Source organism: Centroberyx gerrardi, chromosome 1 (assembly GCF_048128805.1).
Source record: "Centroberyx gerrardi isolate f3 chromosome 1, fCenGer3.hap1.cur.20231027, whole genome shotgun sequence".
In the NCBI taxonomy this organism is placed as follows: domain Eukaryota; kingdom Metazoa; phylum Chordata; class Actinopteri; order Beryciformes; family Berycidae; genus Centroberyx; species Centroberyx gerrardi.
The window spans coordinates 31,959,192-31,976,900 of NC_135997.1; the positions used below are offsets into that span (position 1 = coordinate 31,959,192).

Consider the following 17,709-nt stretch of genomic DNA (forward strand, 5'->3'; position numbering starts at 1 on the left):
ACCTCTACTCTACTCTACTACTACTACTACTACTGCTACTGCTGCTGCTGCTACTACTAATAACAATAATGATAATAATACAAAAATGATAATAATGTTCATGAAGGGACTTTTAAAGTATATAGTGCAGGGAATCTCTATCAGCAGTGAACAAGTGGTGTAAACTCCTTCCACCCTCAAGTCATTCTTAACTGGTTCGCCTACAAAGCCAGCAAACGTTTGTGCAAAGGCCAGTTTCTCCTTGGGAGTGCCAGTTAAAAACATGCCAGCTTGGTTACAATCCTGCCAGATGCACTTAACTTAACCAGGTAGTTTAGATCAAAGTGGAGATGTCCTTCATTACTCCTAGTTGCCCGTGATTTCACACACACACACACACACACACACACTTGCACACACACAGACACCATCCCTTCCTTTTCCTTTCTCCTTCCTCTCTTCCTGCGATCTTGTTTGATTTCTACCTCCTACAGATGGATTTCTGGCGATAAGACCTTCAAACATCCAGGTCTTATAAGCTCTGCCAGGGAGACACACACACACACACACCCCCCACACACACACACATTTTTGAATTGCTATACTTGTGAGGACCAACATTCATTCCCTAAAGCCTAACCTTGACCCTTACCCTAACCTAACCCTAACCCTAACCCTAAACCGTTATAGTCCTAATCTTAAACCAGGCCCTTGTAGAAGTAAGCACCAGCCAAAATGTCCTCACTGTGGGAGGATTTTCCTCATCTTTCTATCCTTGTGAGGACCTCATAAGGATATAACTACAAGAACACAGACACACACACCCTTGTTTCATGTCATAAGGGTAGATGTTTTGACAGTGTTAGACCACTTGGGGGCAGTCAAAGCCTGCGGAGAAGAAAGAGAGGCAGGGAAGGGAAGGACACGGCAAAGACGGGTCTGACAGACGGGGTTATCGAACACCAAAATCGGCGGGTTTGATGAAACCAGCAGAGGCAAAGAAAGGAGAGGGGTAGGTCAAAAGAGACGAGAGATGTGCAGGGGGCGACGATCGGCGTACGGGAAGATAGCAGGGCAGAGGAGATGGAGATGAAAGCGGGGTAGGGGTGAAGTGTCGGAAGGTGGAGAGGAGGCAGATGAGAGGCCGGAGGGATGAGACGCAAGCTGAGATGAAATGGTCAGATAAGCGCAAGGTGGGATGAAACGAGATAGTAAAAGGAGATTGGGTCACCTTTATCTCAGAGCCTCCTGTTGTCCCAGATACTCAAAACATCACACGGAAGATTTGGTGCGGTTTGTTCCCCAAAACCATTTGCGGGGGAGAAAAAAGGGATGACTTCTCTTACAAAACGACAGATAGCACTAAATGTCAAGCAATTACAGTCGGGCATGTTTTAAAAGATAGCTCGTAACTGTGTTTCGGAGATATTGAATGATGTCGGGGGGGGCGATATCGTGTTCCTGAAATTAACAACTAGTTTGTTGCCATATCTCTTCCTCAGAGCATTACTTGTTGGTTTAGTAGCAGTCTGTAATCTCAGTAGTGAGGATTCCAATATTTCTAGTTCAATATTGGTTGAAAAACTATGTATTGTTCAGTAAAGAGTATATTTCTACATGCCCTGAGATCTGATTGATTTCCTGAATTTAAAAAAACACACACACAGAAACAGAAGTCAAGCTGGAATCCAACAATGGAAGCTTAACCCTACACCTTAAAAAAATCAATATCAGCACCGATAAGAAGGGGAAGCCGGGATCAATTGTTCCTTGTTCATGTGAATTACATTTGGCAAGATCCATATTGAACTGAAAGTAGATATTGCAAAGTGAGTGAGAGTACTTTCGCTTGGATACAATTGATGGAGACGCTTCGTTCCTTTATATCTGGATGCTATCAAACTTCATCATGCTTTACAGCACTTAAGAAAATCATTTTCTACAAATGTTCTGTGCTTTTAGTGAGCGGTATCTACTTAATGGAAGGAATTGTACTATTGTGAAAATTTAACTAGGTATCTTGACACCTTCACTGCAAACCTTCACCTCCAACAATACTCTTCTCCTATTCAGACAGAACTATATGTCATCGGAGTGGAGACGCAAGGGGAAGAGAAAGAAAATTTTAATGGTTTAAGACAAGTGAATTTCAATGGCCATGCTTTATTTTTTTCTCAATAAAATATGAGACGGAGGACAAGACAAAGATGTGGTATTTACTGTCAGAATATAGGAAGAGTTATCACAGCTTCAATAGGAAGGTGAATTTTAACAGTCTCCTTATATGGTGTCTGCCTTCATGTCCTTCCCCTCTGTTTCTATCTATGTTTTGTGGGACTGGACACAATCTGCCCTGGTTTGACACCCAGTCCATTTCATAGCCATGTGTGTTTTTTTTCTCAACCCATCAAGCTGAACCTGCTGAAGGAAATGCACCAGGATGAACTGGGCCGCATGTCCGAAGACCTGGAGGACGAACTGGGAGCCCGAACCAGTATGGACAAGAAACTAGCCGAACTGCGGGCTGAGGTGAGGAGAGAGGGGGAGATGGGAGGAGGAGGAGGAGAGGATGGGGAGGGGAGAGAGAGAGAGAGGAAGAAGGGAAGGAGATCTACTGTAGGACGAAAGAGGAGTTTGAAACAGCATGGAGGAAAATAATTCTTCTCCTCTATTCACTTTCTCTCTCTCTGTGTCTCAGATGGAGAGGTTGCAGGTGGAGAACGCGGCGGAGTGGGGGCGCAGGGAGCGCCTGGAGACGGAGAAGCTGGCCCTGGAGCGGGACAACAAGAAGCTGAGGGCGCAGGCCGAGGACCTGGAGGAGCAACTGGCCAAGAAGCGCCGGCAGGCCGCCTCGGCGCTCGACACCGACCTCAAAGCCATCCAGAGCGAGCTGTTCGAGAGGAACAAGGTGGGTAGGGGCAGGACACACACACACACACACACACACACACACACACACACACACACAGCTACACACAGCAGGGTATCCAGCTTTTCATCTCTTTATTTTGGTTGTGAAATGGTTTTTAAATCCAGTTCTAGGTAAAATGTCCTACATTGAATTTGTCTTTCCTTGAAGGCCGTAGAAACTATAGCGTGTTCCAAGTGTGTGTGTGTGTGTGTGTGTGTGTGTGTGTGTGTGTGTGTGAGAGAGAGATAGAGATAGATTGATGTGTTTCTCTGTACAGTGTTGAAACCGTAGTATTGATCTGGCCAGAGAATGAGAAACAGGCCAAGCGATTAAGACACTGGATACACACACATGTGCGCGCACACACACACACACACACACACACACACACACACAGGGTGATTGATAGTAGAATCATCTCCAACCACAGCTAGGGCTTTGAGCATCACTACTACCACGCAGATTGATGTTCACTGTCACACTGCGACACACACACACACACACACACACACACACCCTGGAGGAGGAATAGGCGAGCGAAAGTTTGTTTTGTGTGTATGTGTGTGTGGTGGTACTGTATGTGTGTGTTTTGTCGTCTGTGATCCATCTTTTGAGCTAGTGATAGATGGAAGTTATCAAAGGCAGAGCCATAGACATGAACAATTATGACGTGTGTGTGTGTGCACGTGTGTGTTACCTATTTGTGAGACTCCTCATTGACATACATGACATGTGACTCTGTGATCCTCTTGTGTCTTATGTGCTTTGGCCAAGGCAACACACACACACACACACACACACACAGTGAGAACTTGCATAACCACCCCATCTGTGTGTGTGTGTTATCCTAGATGTATTCAATCATCATCAATTTTCTTTAATAGCCTTCTCTCTATATTTGTCACCGTGTCCATATGCTGTTGGTGACAGGGGAAACACTTTGCTGCTTCGACAGTGATATTGAAGTGTGTGTGTGTATGTGTTACTTTATTGTACTTTTTTGTACTGCCAGCTTAACTGAGTCTTAAACCATCAACTTTTTGACAAAGTTCTTCGATCAACGTTCAATCAACAATGACAAGCTTGGTAGTAGTTCCAGTATTTATTCAAGAGGAACCCCAAACCCACATCTGTGTAAAGCCTGACATCTACTGTTAAAAGCATGCTGCTGAAATTGCCATCTGCTATTGGCTGATCTTTGGTACCAGGTGATGTCACCTTCTACTTGTTGTTATTTAAGTGAAAACGCCAAGGCCGTAAAATATATTATAATATATTATATTATTGAATATTGGGGGGGACACATCCCCCCCAATATTCAAATATGCTCAAAATGTCCCCCCCAATATATTGATATAAAAAACATAAATAAAATTTTTTTTTTGCCATGCTACGACAGGCAACCACGCACCGCTGTCTGAAATAATCATTAGCAAATGTAATCATAATCATAACTAACTTAACAAATTGCCATTATTATTACTACCGGTTTTAGTATTACTGCAGTTCTGCGTGTGGTTTGTCCAAGTGGTGTTGCCGTACCCCAGCAGAAGCCGGTGCTCGACCGCTGTGGGTAGGTACAATCAATGTCATTTTGCGCTGGAACTGTAATTGTGGAAATAAATAATATTTTGTACGAGTCTAATCGTCGTCAGACCGATAGACGATGGGTTCCGAGATTGGAAACAAACGTTTTTGGTGAAAACGGGCCGATTTGCGAGTGCTAATCAATCAACCATCACTAACGTTAGCTATCATAGCTAAGTTACCTGGAAAGTAGTCTCGCATAGCCAGACCTATCTCCACACTTCTGCAAAGTTAATTAGCCACACATTCACCCAGCGACCAACAATGGTGCTCACGGGCGTATTCAACTAACGTTAAGGTCTTTATTACGTTATATTTGTCAGAAAGCCCACGTGAAGTCTGAGTAAAGTGTCAATCATTTATGTTGCGCTGCATGTGTAATTTATGTAGACAGTAGTAGCTTTCATTTATTGCATTTATTGCATATTCGTATAGTATACTGTATAGCTGTACTAAATAGAATTTTTAGTGTTTGTTTGATTAAAGTGCAAGCAGTTTTATTACAGTCAGCTTTCATTCACAGTAAGTGTCATCATGAGCAAGAGGAAGGGTGGCAGTGACATTCGTCAGTTTTTTGGGCAGCCTCAGAAAAGAAGAAAAGTAAGTTGAGAGCAGTGAGAAAATTAGTACCAGTCAGATGATAGAAGTATACAGTAGTACAAGACATTAGTCAGTGTTTCTTGATATAATAATCGTTGCCATTCAGATCAGAAATGGTTAGTAATCCATTCCTGAACATCATGGCAAGAAACACCACTTGTTTACTGATAATATTTCTTTCATGTTCACTCTGGTGCGTTCAGAGTAAAGAGAGAGAGGGAGAGAGCATGAGGATGCCGACAGGGCAGGGAGAGAGAGGGAGAGATGACTGGAGAGCAGAGAGGAGGAGAGACCTGAAGAGGAGAGGAGAGCAGAGGAAAGGAGAGGAGAAGAGATTACTGGAGAGCAGAGAAGAGGAGAGACCTGAAGAGGAGAGGAGAGCCGAGGAAAGGAGAGGAGAGGAAAAGAGATGACTGGAGAGCAGAGAGGAGGAGAGACCTGAAGAGGAGAGGAGAGCAGAGGAAAGGAGAGGAGAGGAAAAGAGATGACTGGAGAGCAGAGAGGAGGAGAGACCTGAAGAGGAGAGGAGAGCAGAGGAAAGGAGAGGAGAGGAGAAGAGATGACTGGAGAGCAGAGAGGAGGAGAGACCTGAATAGGAGAGGAGAGCAGAGGAAAGGAGAGGAGAGGAAAGGAGAGGAGAGGAGAAGAGATTACTGGAGAGCAGAGAAGAGGAGAGACCTGAAGAGGAGAGGAGAGCCGAGGAAAGGAGAGGAGAGGAGAAGAGATGACTGGAGAGCAGAGAGGAGGAGAGACCTGAAGAGGAGAGGAGAGCAGAGGAAAGGAGAGGAGAAGAGATGACTGGAGACCTGAAGAGGAGAGGAGAGCCGAGGAAAGGAGAGGAGAAGAGATTACTGGAGAGCAGAGAAGAGGAGAGACCTGAAGAGGAGAGGAGAGCCGAGGAAAGGAGAGGAGAAGAGAAGAGATGACTGGAGAGCAGGGGAGAGGAGGAGAGGAGAAGACAGCAGAGGAAAGGAGAGGAGAGGAGAAGAGATGACTGGAGAGCAGGGGAGAGGAAAAGAGATGACGAGAGGAGAGGAGAATATAGGACCAGAGGAGAGGAGGAGAGAGGGCTGGAGAGGAGAAAATAGGACGAGAGGAGAAAATGAGAGGAGAGCAGAGCAGAGCAAACGCCCCTGTTGCCCACCCAAGTTTACTTGTAAATATGTAAATAAAAACAACAATTTGCTAAACCTTGGCCACAATATCTGGACTTGTCTTCATATAACAATGCATAGATTTCTGTTTATATGATTATGGTTATGGTTGTACTTTATTAATCCCTAATCTCTGCCATTACATTCAATGAAACAAGAAAAGGTAAAAAAGAAAAAAGAAAAACAGAGCAATGTAATACAATACACTATTAGACATTATTGTAAAAAATAAATAAAAAGTTCATCCCATGTGTTAAATATTTTAGAATGGCAGGAAATGAGTTTTCAAATTTTGCATTTTTTTCTGGGGGGGGGGGGACCCCCAGACCCCCCGGCAGATTTGGTCCCCCCCAATGTTGACTCCATGGCTACGGCCTTGGAAAACGCTAATGTTCTATCTAGGCTTCGACCGATAGGGGTTTTTGAAGGCCGATACTGATATTTTTGGAATGAAATCCAAAAATGTATTCATTGTTTCCCCCAGAATTCAGTTCATGTCAGGGTGGAAAAGCCTCTGAATCAGCATTTAATCATGGGACACTAAAACTCTCCATTGAAACCCATGATGATGATGATAACCATAACAACGATGACGGATTAATGCATACTTGTATGAAATCTGATCAATATGTCTCATTATAATCAATTCAGGTCAAGGTTTTCCTATAGGCAACCAGTGTAGTATTGATCAATTCTACAATAAATATGGAATCAGTCAAACTGCATCATATCCATCATATCAGAGGTGGTGACACTGACTGGACCAGATCTGATTTTTAATAAAAGGATAATATCAGCAATATATCAAATAAATCAATATTCAGAAAAGTCATGTACCGATTTCACCTTTATCACACTACATCATTATCATACATTTCCTTATATTTATGCTTCCAAACCAATCATGCTCTCTAATCGTACAAATTGAGACGATTTTTCTTCCTCCAAACAGTTTCCTCCACAAGCAAAGCGGGTGTGTTATTTTCCATGAGCACATTAAAGTGATGGAATATTCAGACACACACACTGAGGAGCTGAGCTGACACCATGTAGGTTGGAATTTAACTTGAAAACACTTCAAGTTTCATGTTTATTTTTCCTGCTAAATTCAGCCACGCTGGTTTCTTCTGTCTCTGTCACCACGGTAACTGTGCTCAGTGTACCCTCATCAGTTGTAATGTCCACACACACACACACACACACACACACACGCATACACACACACACACATCAATCTGCTGCCCTTCATCAAAACTCTCTTGTTTCATCCTTTTTGTTTCTTTCTATTTCTTGCTTTCGCCTCTCTCCTCATCTTCCTCCCTTTCCTTTTTCCGCCCCATCTTCCTCATCCCCTCTCGTCCATCTCACACACACACACACACACACCCACCCTCTCCTCTTTCATCTTCCTCTTCTCCACCATCCTCATCCTCTCTGAGGCTACGAACAAATTCAGTCTGTTGCTTTTCTGCACAAACATTATGTCTGAAATGATTATTCTCTCTCTCCCTTAGATTCATTTTGTCAGAATTCTCTCCCTTCCTCTGTGTGTGTGTGTGTGTGTGTGTGTGTGTGTGTGTGTGCGTGTTGCTAACTGCAGCATTGAATAAACCTGAGAGCCTCATAAATAACCCTGTGGGACAGGTGGTAATGGGACCACTTACATTGATAAACACAAACACACACACACTTACACACACGCTTGCATGTACACGGCCATGCCACCCCACCTGCTGCTAATAGGCCCATTTAAACAGACTGGAGATCATCTCACACACACACACACACACACACACACACACACACACACACACACATACACAAACAGCATGTCCTTAATAGAAAAGCTCTAAAGAGAAACCGTTACTCAAAGAGGCAAGACATCATTTCACAGCAGCTAACCCCAGATGTTACCACACACATCAGGGGAGCTCATTGGTACATACACACACACACACACACACACACACACACTGTCATGCACACACACACATGCATGTACACATAGGGAGAAGAAGAGAGAAAGACCTTTAATTTGTATACAGAACACAGACTGCTCAAGCAAAAAAAAAAACAAACAGACATGCATGAGTTACATCTAGAAGTTTCTGACAGTGCAGCTGTGTGTGTGTGTGCGTGTGTGTGCATGACAGTGTGTGTGTGTGTGTGTGTGTGCATTTTAGATACACATTTAATGTTTGGTCCCATTATATATTTAAAAAACAATCATTATGTAACATAACAGATAGCCGTTCATTCAGTCATTGATCCAGCACTGTGCTAAAGTACCTGCTCTGATCTTAACTACAAAGCTGCATCAACTGTAACAGCATTAGGAATTGTTTTAATGCAAGGCACCACAGGTGAAAGTGCTGATTTCGTCTGGATTAGTCAATTTTTTGGGATATTATTATATTTTGCTTGAATAACTACTGTAGATTCATAAAGTATATTAAACAATCATCAGAAACAACTATAAACACTTAGTTCATATGTTTTTATACTAGCTGTGTCAAGTTCACCAAGCACAAAAACACAACAAACAAAAAAAACGTCCATTTTCATTCAAATGACATATTCCATGTATGCAAAACATTTTTTTTTACTTGCAGATATGACCACCAAATTTGACTTGCTGCTTCTTAACAAAAATAACTGTTAATTTACAAAGCTTTACATTTTACATAAAAATGATTAAACTTTTTTTTTTTAATGAAATATAACATTTAAATATGTTACTAACAACATAAATAGAAGTTAGTGTTTGTATCTGTGTCCATATTCAGCACATAACATTTCATTCTGATAGGATGAAAGCAGTTTTTTTTTTCTTTTCACCGGTAGCACCTTGCCTTAAAACATTACAACCAATAGCCTGACATGAAAGCTTAGAGGGACAAGGGGAAAATCATATAAACACTTTGAAGGGAAATTTTTCACTTGTTGGTTTTTCAGACCCCTTCACATTTTATAGTGGGCAAACCCAGAGAGGCAAACCTATTGGGGTCAGTGGTGATGCTATTTGCAGGGGCCTGTGTGGGATAAAAGGTGAAAGGTGCCTTTTATAATGGGAGTGACAGACAGAATGGGAGTGACGTCTGGACTGTGTAGTTCATCATTCAGTCCAGTGGCGTGCACAGACTGTCACAAGCTGCCAAGCTAGAAAAAAGGCACTTCAGACAAAATGTGATAGATATGCTGTAACAATAGGCCTACTTGCTATTTGCTCAGTCTGAGTCGACACTAACATGGGATAGTGCTTATTTGGGTCTTATTAAAAGGGTCTAATGTGGTCGTGATTGCTAGGAATTATCACAAATTGACAATGTAATGCGTATTAACTCTTCATTCAGTAGTATGCAGTTAAATCCAACAATTTAAGAGACTTTTGATGCAACGTTCTGTTCCACTGATACATTTACTTCACATCTTCAGTTGTGCTTCTACACATTTTATTCATGTTATTAAAGGATACAGTTGCTGCTCCAATGCTGCAGAAAGTCATTTATGAATGGATCATTAATACAGTACCTAGAACCTTCTGTACTGGCTGTGAGGCCAATGGGTCACAATCATAGTTTCACAGCAATAATAATTCCGGTTATTTTTAACCTGGGCCTTATTTTCCTATATGATGATTTTTTATGTTCAATATTTCGTCACTTACATCACTGTGGCTAGGGCTTTATGTAGCTCCAGTTACACACACACAGGTCAACACAATCTCCAATATTTGAGTCCAAAAAGTAATTAAAACATGTCCTTTCAACACAATAACACTCACACTGTAATGGGACCTGCCTACAATTTCTGATTATCCATTGCCTAAAACGTATATTGTGGTATTACATATGTTATTTTAACTATATGAGCCCATTGCTAAGTAGACCGTTGATGCTGCATTCATCGGATGTTCTGTAAATACGAACTGCCAACTGTGAAAAGGTGTTCATGTCAACCTGCTAGGCTATATGGGGAACTTTTGGTAGGTTCTGATATCTCCCAAACGGCATCACAAATTATGGAAGTGTGTCAACACAAGCAGCAAAAATAGCAGCAAATCCACCAATGTTGGTGGTTCAAAGTATGAAAAACCACAATTATCAGCTATATTCACACTAAAACAATCAACCACACTCATGAAAAGTGAGAAATATCTGCTGTAGTTTGTTTATGGTTGATTTAAAATTCTTAAAAACAAATGATTTTGGATGTGGCTGTTCCAGTAATAAAAACACTTTCAAACTGAAGCAACAAAAGCCCGTTCTTCTGCTTCTTCCGACATGACTTGAACACGGCAGAAGACCGGCAGCAAGCAACGTAAACAAGGAAGTGCGTGAGCATCAAATGGACTGTTACAACTGAAATGTCATGATAATTGTTCAATCGCAGCTATTTAAAGATACTGTAGTGTAAGTAACTGCAGTGTGAGTGTTATTGTGTTGAAAGGACGTACTTTAAGTGCTTTCTGGGTTTGACTATTGGAGTGTGAGGGGAAAAAAGTCACGAATCAAAAGGGCATTTGTAGAGCTTATGACAAAAGGGCAGGTGCTGCAGTGTGTGCAGCATTGATTCACTCAGTCAAAATCATTCTCACGGCGGCTCCATGTTGGTCTGCCTAGCTTTCACAGCTCCAACCCAGAGTTTTCTATGTCAGTGTACACCAGTACGCATGAGTAGATATCGGTCTTTTCTTTGTAGGTGGTGGAAAGGTCAAGTGCTGAGATGTTGCTGACTGTTGCATTACGATAAATGTGCTCCATGTAGCATTTTAATGCCAATAAATCATTACCGCATTCATTTTAAGACATTAGTATAATCACCCTAAACAAACAAGACCATTGCCAAGACCACTGGCAGCCGCCTGTAACCTGTAAGACTGGGTCAGAATTGGAGGGAAAGCTGATTGGTTTATGACACAAAGCAGGAAGAGGGGCAAATAGAGCTAAAAAAAAAAAAAGGGAAAAATCACTTCCAACATGTTCATCCTCTGCATTAAAGTGAAAGAGAAAACCTTTTACCAAAGGGGCAATATCTTCTTTGCAACAGCAAATAACAGGGGTTATGGGAAATGTGGTCTTAAAATTGCGAAACACTAGCACTAACAATACCCCTGGAGTGACATAGAGGCTACCAATCATCTTTACCACGGTCTCATATTTTTACGGTAATTATACCTACGTATCACAGCTAATTTGACAGTGATATATTGATGCTTAGAAATGTTTACACCTTTAAAGCCCCAATCCAGAAGTTATTTAGTTAATTGGACGTATAGTTTACAGGCACTTACTTTTTGCAGCTGTCATAACCCATTATAGCTCGAGCTACACATCTTTGTAACTTCACTGCAAACATTACCAATGTAAGCAAACCTTCTAACTGTCAAACTCCATTTAAGCCCCATGGTTAGCCTGTCCCACACTGACAGCTCTATCAACAGCTCAGTCAATCAATTTGAGAGTTAAAAGTGTCTTCAATCCAATGAAGCGAGGCAGAACGACTCTAGTAGCGGGGAGACGGCGGCTACATCTACATGCACACTAATAATCTGATCTTAACGTGATTAATGCAACACCCACACTGTAGCAATTGTCATTTAAACCCGGCTAACACTACAATCCTACTCCTTCTTTCATTCATCCTGCATGAATAATCGATAATAAATATATCCCATCACATCTGAGATGGCCATCTCAGGACCCATAGATCACTCATACGCCAATATTTTAAATATATGAGCTGGTTTAAGAGGCACCATGGGGATTCAGCCCTTTAAGGACATAGAAACACACAATACAATGTAGAACATTACAATACATTAAAACATTTAGAAGGAAATCTTCAAAACTCAACCTCCCCATTCATATTAGTATTATTTTAACTTTAATTATCCATGGAAAGTCAACTGTGTTCCATGCTCTTTCCCAGTAACACCATGCTTTACAGTGGGAGATGCCCAGTGCAACCACAGTCTTCTATTGGTGGCCACTGAGCTGTGTGTGTGTGTGTGAGTGTGTGTGTGTGTGTGTGTGTCAGTGCCTTGCTCAAAGACACCGACACACGGCAACATTTTCACTGGCCTCCAAGCTACCGCAACCTTCCCTTCCATATTCATATATATCCATAATGCTCTTATTCATCCAATCTGCAATATTTCTCTCTTCCTTTCTCTCCCCCCTCCCTCGTTCATCCCTCTTTCATCACCCCCCCTTCCTCCTCTCCACGTCTCCCTTCATTTTCCTCCTCGTCCAGTCTTTATTGAGCTGATCTAATCTGACCAATCAAGTGGGAGCAGGGCCCCCATGCCCCTCCCCTCCCTTTACCCCCCCCCCCCCCCCTTCTCTTACCCCCCCTCTCTTTGGCAACCTTGATTATGAACCTAATTCCACTGTTCACTCTGTGTGTGTGTGTGTGTGTGTGTGTGTGTGTGTGACAGAGAGAGACTTTACTGTCTAAATTAATGCTAAATTCAATATGGCAGAGGGGGAAGGGAGAAGTGAGTGTGTATGCATATAGGAAAGGAAAATATGAAAGCGTGTTCTCACCGGTCTAAATGAGTTTTGCTTATGTTCATCAGTGCTTTTTTATTGTTATTTTGGCATCAGATTCTGTTTTTTGTCATTAAAAGACCTTTTCTGTTGAGGTGATGAATGTGTAAATGTATTTCTGGGTATAGTCCTGTGGTTTGTGTGTGTGTGTGTGTGTGTGTGTGTGTGTGTGTCTTTGTTTTAGTGGAACAGATGTAGTGGCAGACTTCAGGGTCTCTCCAGTCAAGGAGAAACATTTAACAGGCAGTCTGGCATCACACACACACACACACACACACACAAACCTTAAACACATAAACACACGTATGAATGTACGCATGTACACACACAGACACATACACATTCACACACACAAAAACACAAAAACAAATGCATTGCATGTACACACACACACACACATACAGTACACGCACATGCACACATACATACTATACAGACATATACACACATATACATGTCCATCCTCATAGATCATTCAGTATTTCCTCATGTTTAATAGAGTCAGGGGTTCTTAGCCCCCCTCCCCCACTCCCAGTCATCTTTCTCTTCCTCCATCATCTCTCCCTCTTGTCTTTCTCCTCTTCCTCTGCGCTCCCAGACCTTCATTACAGAGTCCTGAAATGATAAAACTAGAGGGAACATTGTGATTCCTGCCCCGCATGTCTGCTCTGCAGCGCACAGTGGAATCATAGTTCATTCATCAAGCCTTCCTCTGACAGATAACTGGCCGGGGGAGAGCAGCCCGGACTGTGTGCCATCTCTCCTTTCTCCCGGCCTTGTCGTCCGTCTGTGTCCGTCGACCACCTTTTTCTTTTGGATCAGTCTATTTTTGGTTGCATTCCAAAGCGCTATACCGCACTGTATTTTCATTTTGGTGGAGGGGGGGAAAAAAAAACGGTGACCTGATTTTCACGGCTCAGATATTTCAACATATTCTGTCATCTAACGTGTTGCCATTTTTGCGCGCGAAGGTTTTTTAATTGGGTGATAACTGCAATAATACGGCGATAACTCACGCTGAGTTTCCTTTTCACACCAGCAGTCCTTCTGAGGGTGTCACATTTTTCAAGAGGTGGATATTTCAGGATGTCCTGTCGGCCAAGCGGTCCAGATTAGATGAAACTTTAATGATCCCGTGGGGAAACTGGGTCGCTGCAGCAGCAGAGAAGGATACAGAGAATAAATACAGAGTACCGAACATAATACAACTAGCAATTACAACAAGAGAACATATTTTGAATAATGCAACAGATGGGTGAAAAATGCAGCGTCTTTGTTGACAGATTGTCAACAGACAGAAGGGTGAATCACAAATATATGTATATATATAGAAAAGGGTGCAGATGTGCAAATATGCATTGTAAGTGCATTATCAAAACGTTTTTGGGTTTGGCAGTTTCATTCTCTTTTGATGGACTGATGCTTTGTTTGCTCGACTGATGACCAGTATGTTGAGGTAGCCTACTGGTATGTTACCAATAATAAATCATATTTTTTTAATAAAGTAGTTTATTGTTTTGCAGGATTTTTTCAGCCACATATTCATTGTTAGTAGTAGTAGTAGTAGTAGTAGTAGTAGTAGTAGTGGTGTTGGGTCCTTGAGGGGATTCCACGGGGTCCCCAGCAAATTGATGAATTGTTAAATTCACCATTATTTAATTTACAAGAACTTACTCACTGTTATCTCTCTACCTACAATACAGATAGTCATGGAATTCTGGACAAAATCATATCTGACAATAAAAATATTCTCAGATTTGGGTCAGAGAGAAAATATCTTATAAGTAGGGGTCCGTGGCCCTAATGTGGACTAAATTAGGGGTCCTTGATATGAAAAAGGTTGAGAATCACTGGCCTATACCAATGATATTTCTGGGCTAAAGGCCTAAAAGCGCATGTGTATACATTTGAGCAGCACAACTCTTTACAGAATACCAGTAGATTCTCTCACTTTCAGGCCGGGTTCTGTGGACTTGCCAAAAGAAATAACAGTCTGGCTCTAATAATAGTCTGTCTCTATTAAAGGCCTGGTGCTCTGTTTTGTTGAGGTAAATAAAGGCCACTGCCATTATGGACGTTTAACGGTATATACAGAAATTCTCCCAGTCTACCTGCTATGTTGTGTGTTACAAATCTGCCTGACAACCTTAACGCATGCCATCCCTTCCCTTCCCTCTCCCCTTCCCATCATTCTTCTCACTCCACTGTAAGCTACCTAATAAAGCAGAAAATGTCAGAAGCGCAATCTTAAAAAAAAAAAGAATGCCATCTCCTTGTCTGGATTCCCTTCTCTTCTCATGTGTACACTGTGTTCTGTCAATTTCCTTTGTTCTTATTCTTCACCTTTATCCTCCTGTGAAATGCCACCCCTCCAATTACAACACCCCCCCCACTGCTGCTCATCTGTTTCCTCATCCCTCCTTCCTCCTCTTTCTCAAGACCTCCCCCCTGTTTCCCCCTCTACCCCTCCCCCCTTTTTAATTCTTCCATTTTGCATCACTATCGCTCTCTTTGTTTGATCTGGCTATGGGGTTAGACTATTATTTGCACACGTGTGCGTGTGTGTGTGTTTGCTGTCATTTGCACACTTGATTATCATGTGAATTATTGATGAGGATGACCCCACATGCTTCCTCTTAAAGAATGTCATCACAATTTCCTCCTCTTATCAAATACATATGCCATTTCGCTTCATCCAAAGTCCCAAGTTGGAAATAAATAGGCAAAACCTCAGTAAGTTGAATTGACTTCTCTCTTTATTGCTTTAAAAATAAAAATCTTGACTTTTCCCTTATCTCATTGTTGGCAGCTAACCAGGCGAGCATTTCCCCTCGCTTTCTATCGGCTCTCTTTTATTGTTCCTGTAGATATCTCATCTCTCTCCGTACCGTATTGCCTCAGCCTCAGAAAAGCTTCTTGGAAGCCGGACCGTAGGGAGCCATTAGTTGAGAGACAGCGGAGTAGGAGGCTGAATCAACGCTATGAAAGTACATGAAAGTGCAGTGAGTGAGAACGGTCCATTATTGATGATGTCATTAGCTCCCAGTGCAGGCTTTCCCCAGCGAATCCAAACACAAACTTGTGGGGTAGAGCTTTTTGTCAGGCGGGACCTGAGGAAAACCAAAATTGCTTGGAATTAAATTGCTTGGAACACAAACAGGACCAAATCTGAGCCGACCTGAGTCCATCGCATCCACTCAGGTCCTACTGGGTCATCTTGGATCCTGTTCCTGGTCTGTCAGATGGGACATTGGTTTGCTTGGTACAGCACAACTCTTGACTAGACGTTCGGGGAACTCAGGGTAGCACGCAAAAAATAGACCGATAAAAATAGAGATAATAAAATAATAGAGAGGAGAAAATAACGAGTTTGCGAGAAGCGGGGAAAAGAGCTATTCCTAGATCGTTATCGTGCTAGTGTTGTCATTTTTTGCGGTCCATCGCAATGTACAGTACCTGTCCTGGGTTCAGCTAGTGGTGTAGACTGAAAATAAAACATCCAGTGGTTATAGATTGCTAATCTCCACTGCATTTTGAAACACACCTGGTATGCCGACCGGTTTAGAAACATGCTTCCAGGAGATCCCTATACAACGACTTGTGTTGTATAATTCAGGAAATTCTGATACTTCTAGAATCAATTCAATCAATCAACAGGGTTTGGAGTCTTCGTGCCCTGCGTGAAAGCCGCTGCAGGCTGTGGCATAGCTATCATGCTCTCCACTGCCGGAGACACTGTACTAATTGCTCAGCACCCAAACCTGCTACAGACGTTGTATTGATGGAAGAATTAGGAAAGCTAGACAAGGTGTTCGACCAAATCTCCGCAATTAAGAAATTCAACCTGGCTTTACCGAGGCCATCATGTCAATTAGAGTCCTGTTGGGACCTGCTGAGTCCTCTAAGACCATGGCCTTGTCATCAAGCTCTCGACTACCCAAGACATACTACATGAAGTGCGGAGCTTCCAAGCCTTTCAAATAGCCGAGTAGTGGGACACGCAGGGGGACAGACACCTGCGCAAAACCACTACAGCCTTTGTTGAAATGGAATGAGATGTTTGGCGAGGCTTTGGATCAAAACGGTTTTGCTCTCTATAATTTGCGATTTTGCACTTAGTATACAACATATAGGAAATAGACTGATCAGGTAAATTTGGGTGAAATCTCTGATCTCTTATTGCTGTCACTGATTAAATCCAATCATGAAGGGGAAATGGAGATGGAGAGCAGACAGCTAAACTTGGGATTTTTAAGCCTTAAAACTAAACATAGGTTGTGCAAAAGTGCTTTACTTGCATGAGGGAAACATTCACAATGCTGTGAAAAATCCATTTTTTCTGAAATTGAGCATACCTCTTCTACAAAGACTGGAAAATTTTGTCATTTATTCTCTTGCATATTCAACATTTATTAAGCAAGAACTTACAGAGACAGTGTACAGTACCATTTACATGTGATTTAAAAGACCCTATGGATTGCTTATTAGTGAGTGTCTGAAGATGCTGTATAGCAAGTATAGCCCCCAATAACCGTATCAGCCTTCAAAAGCCCATATCAGTTGAACTCTAGTTTGCAGGCAGGAAGCTGTAACCGTCTCTTCTCATTTGGTCTGGTGCATGTTCAGGAGCTGGCCGACCTCCGCCACATTCACAGCAAGCTGAAGAAGCAGTACCAGGAGAAGACGGCAGAGCTCGCCCACGCCAACCGGCGGGTGGAGAGCCATGAGGCCGAGGTCAAGAAGCTGCGACTAAGGGTGGAGGAGCTGAAGAAAGAGCTGGGGCAGGCGGAGGACGAGGTAGGGACACACACACACACATGTACACTTTGTATTTGCCATGCCGTTGTCAGCGTCAAAGAGGCTCATTTAGTTCATTCAGTGAGAGAAATATGTGGAAATGTGTGGAAACAGGCAGTAGTCTGACAGA

The 17,709-nt window shown here is 42.4% G+C and overlaps 1 protein-coding gene across 1 annotated transcript in view; it reads left to right on the forward strand.

Moving 5' to 3' along the window:
• Positions 1-17,709, forward strand: part of ccdc102a (coiled-coil domain containing 102A) — a 74,914-nt gene that overhangs the window by 47,050 nt on the left and 10,155 nt on the right. Inside the window, exons 6-8 of the mRNA XM_071910810.2 lie at positions 2,392-2,508; positions 2,678-2,887; positions 17,409-17,579. Coding sequence (XP_071766911.2) covers positions 2,392-2,508; positions 2,678-2,887; positions 17,409-17,579 — 498 coding nt within the window. The remainder of the gene's footprint in view (positions 1-2,391; positions 2,509-2,677; positions 2,888-17,408; positions 17,580-17,709) is intronic.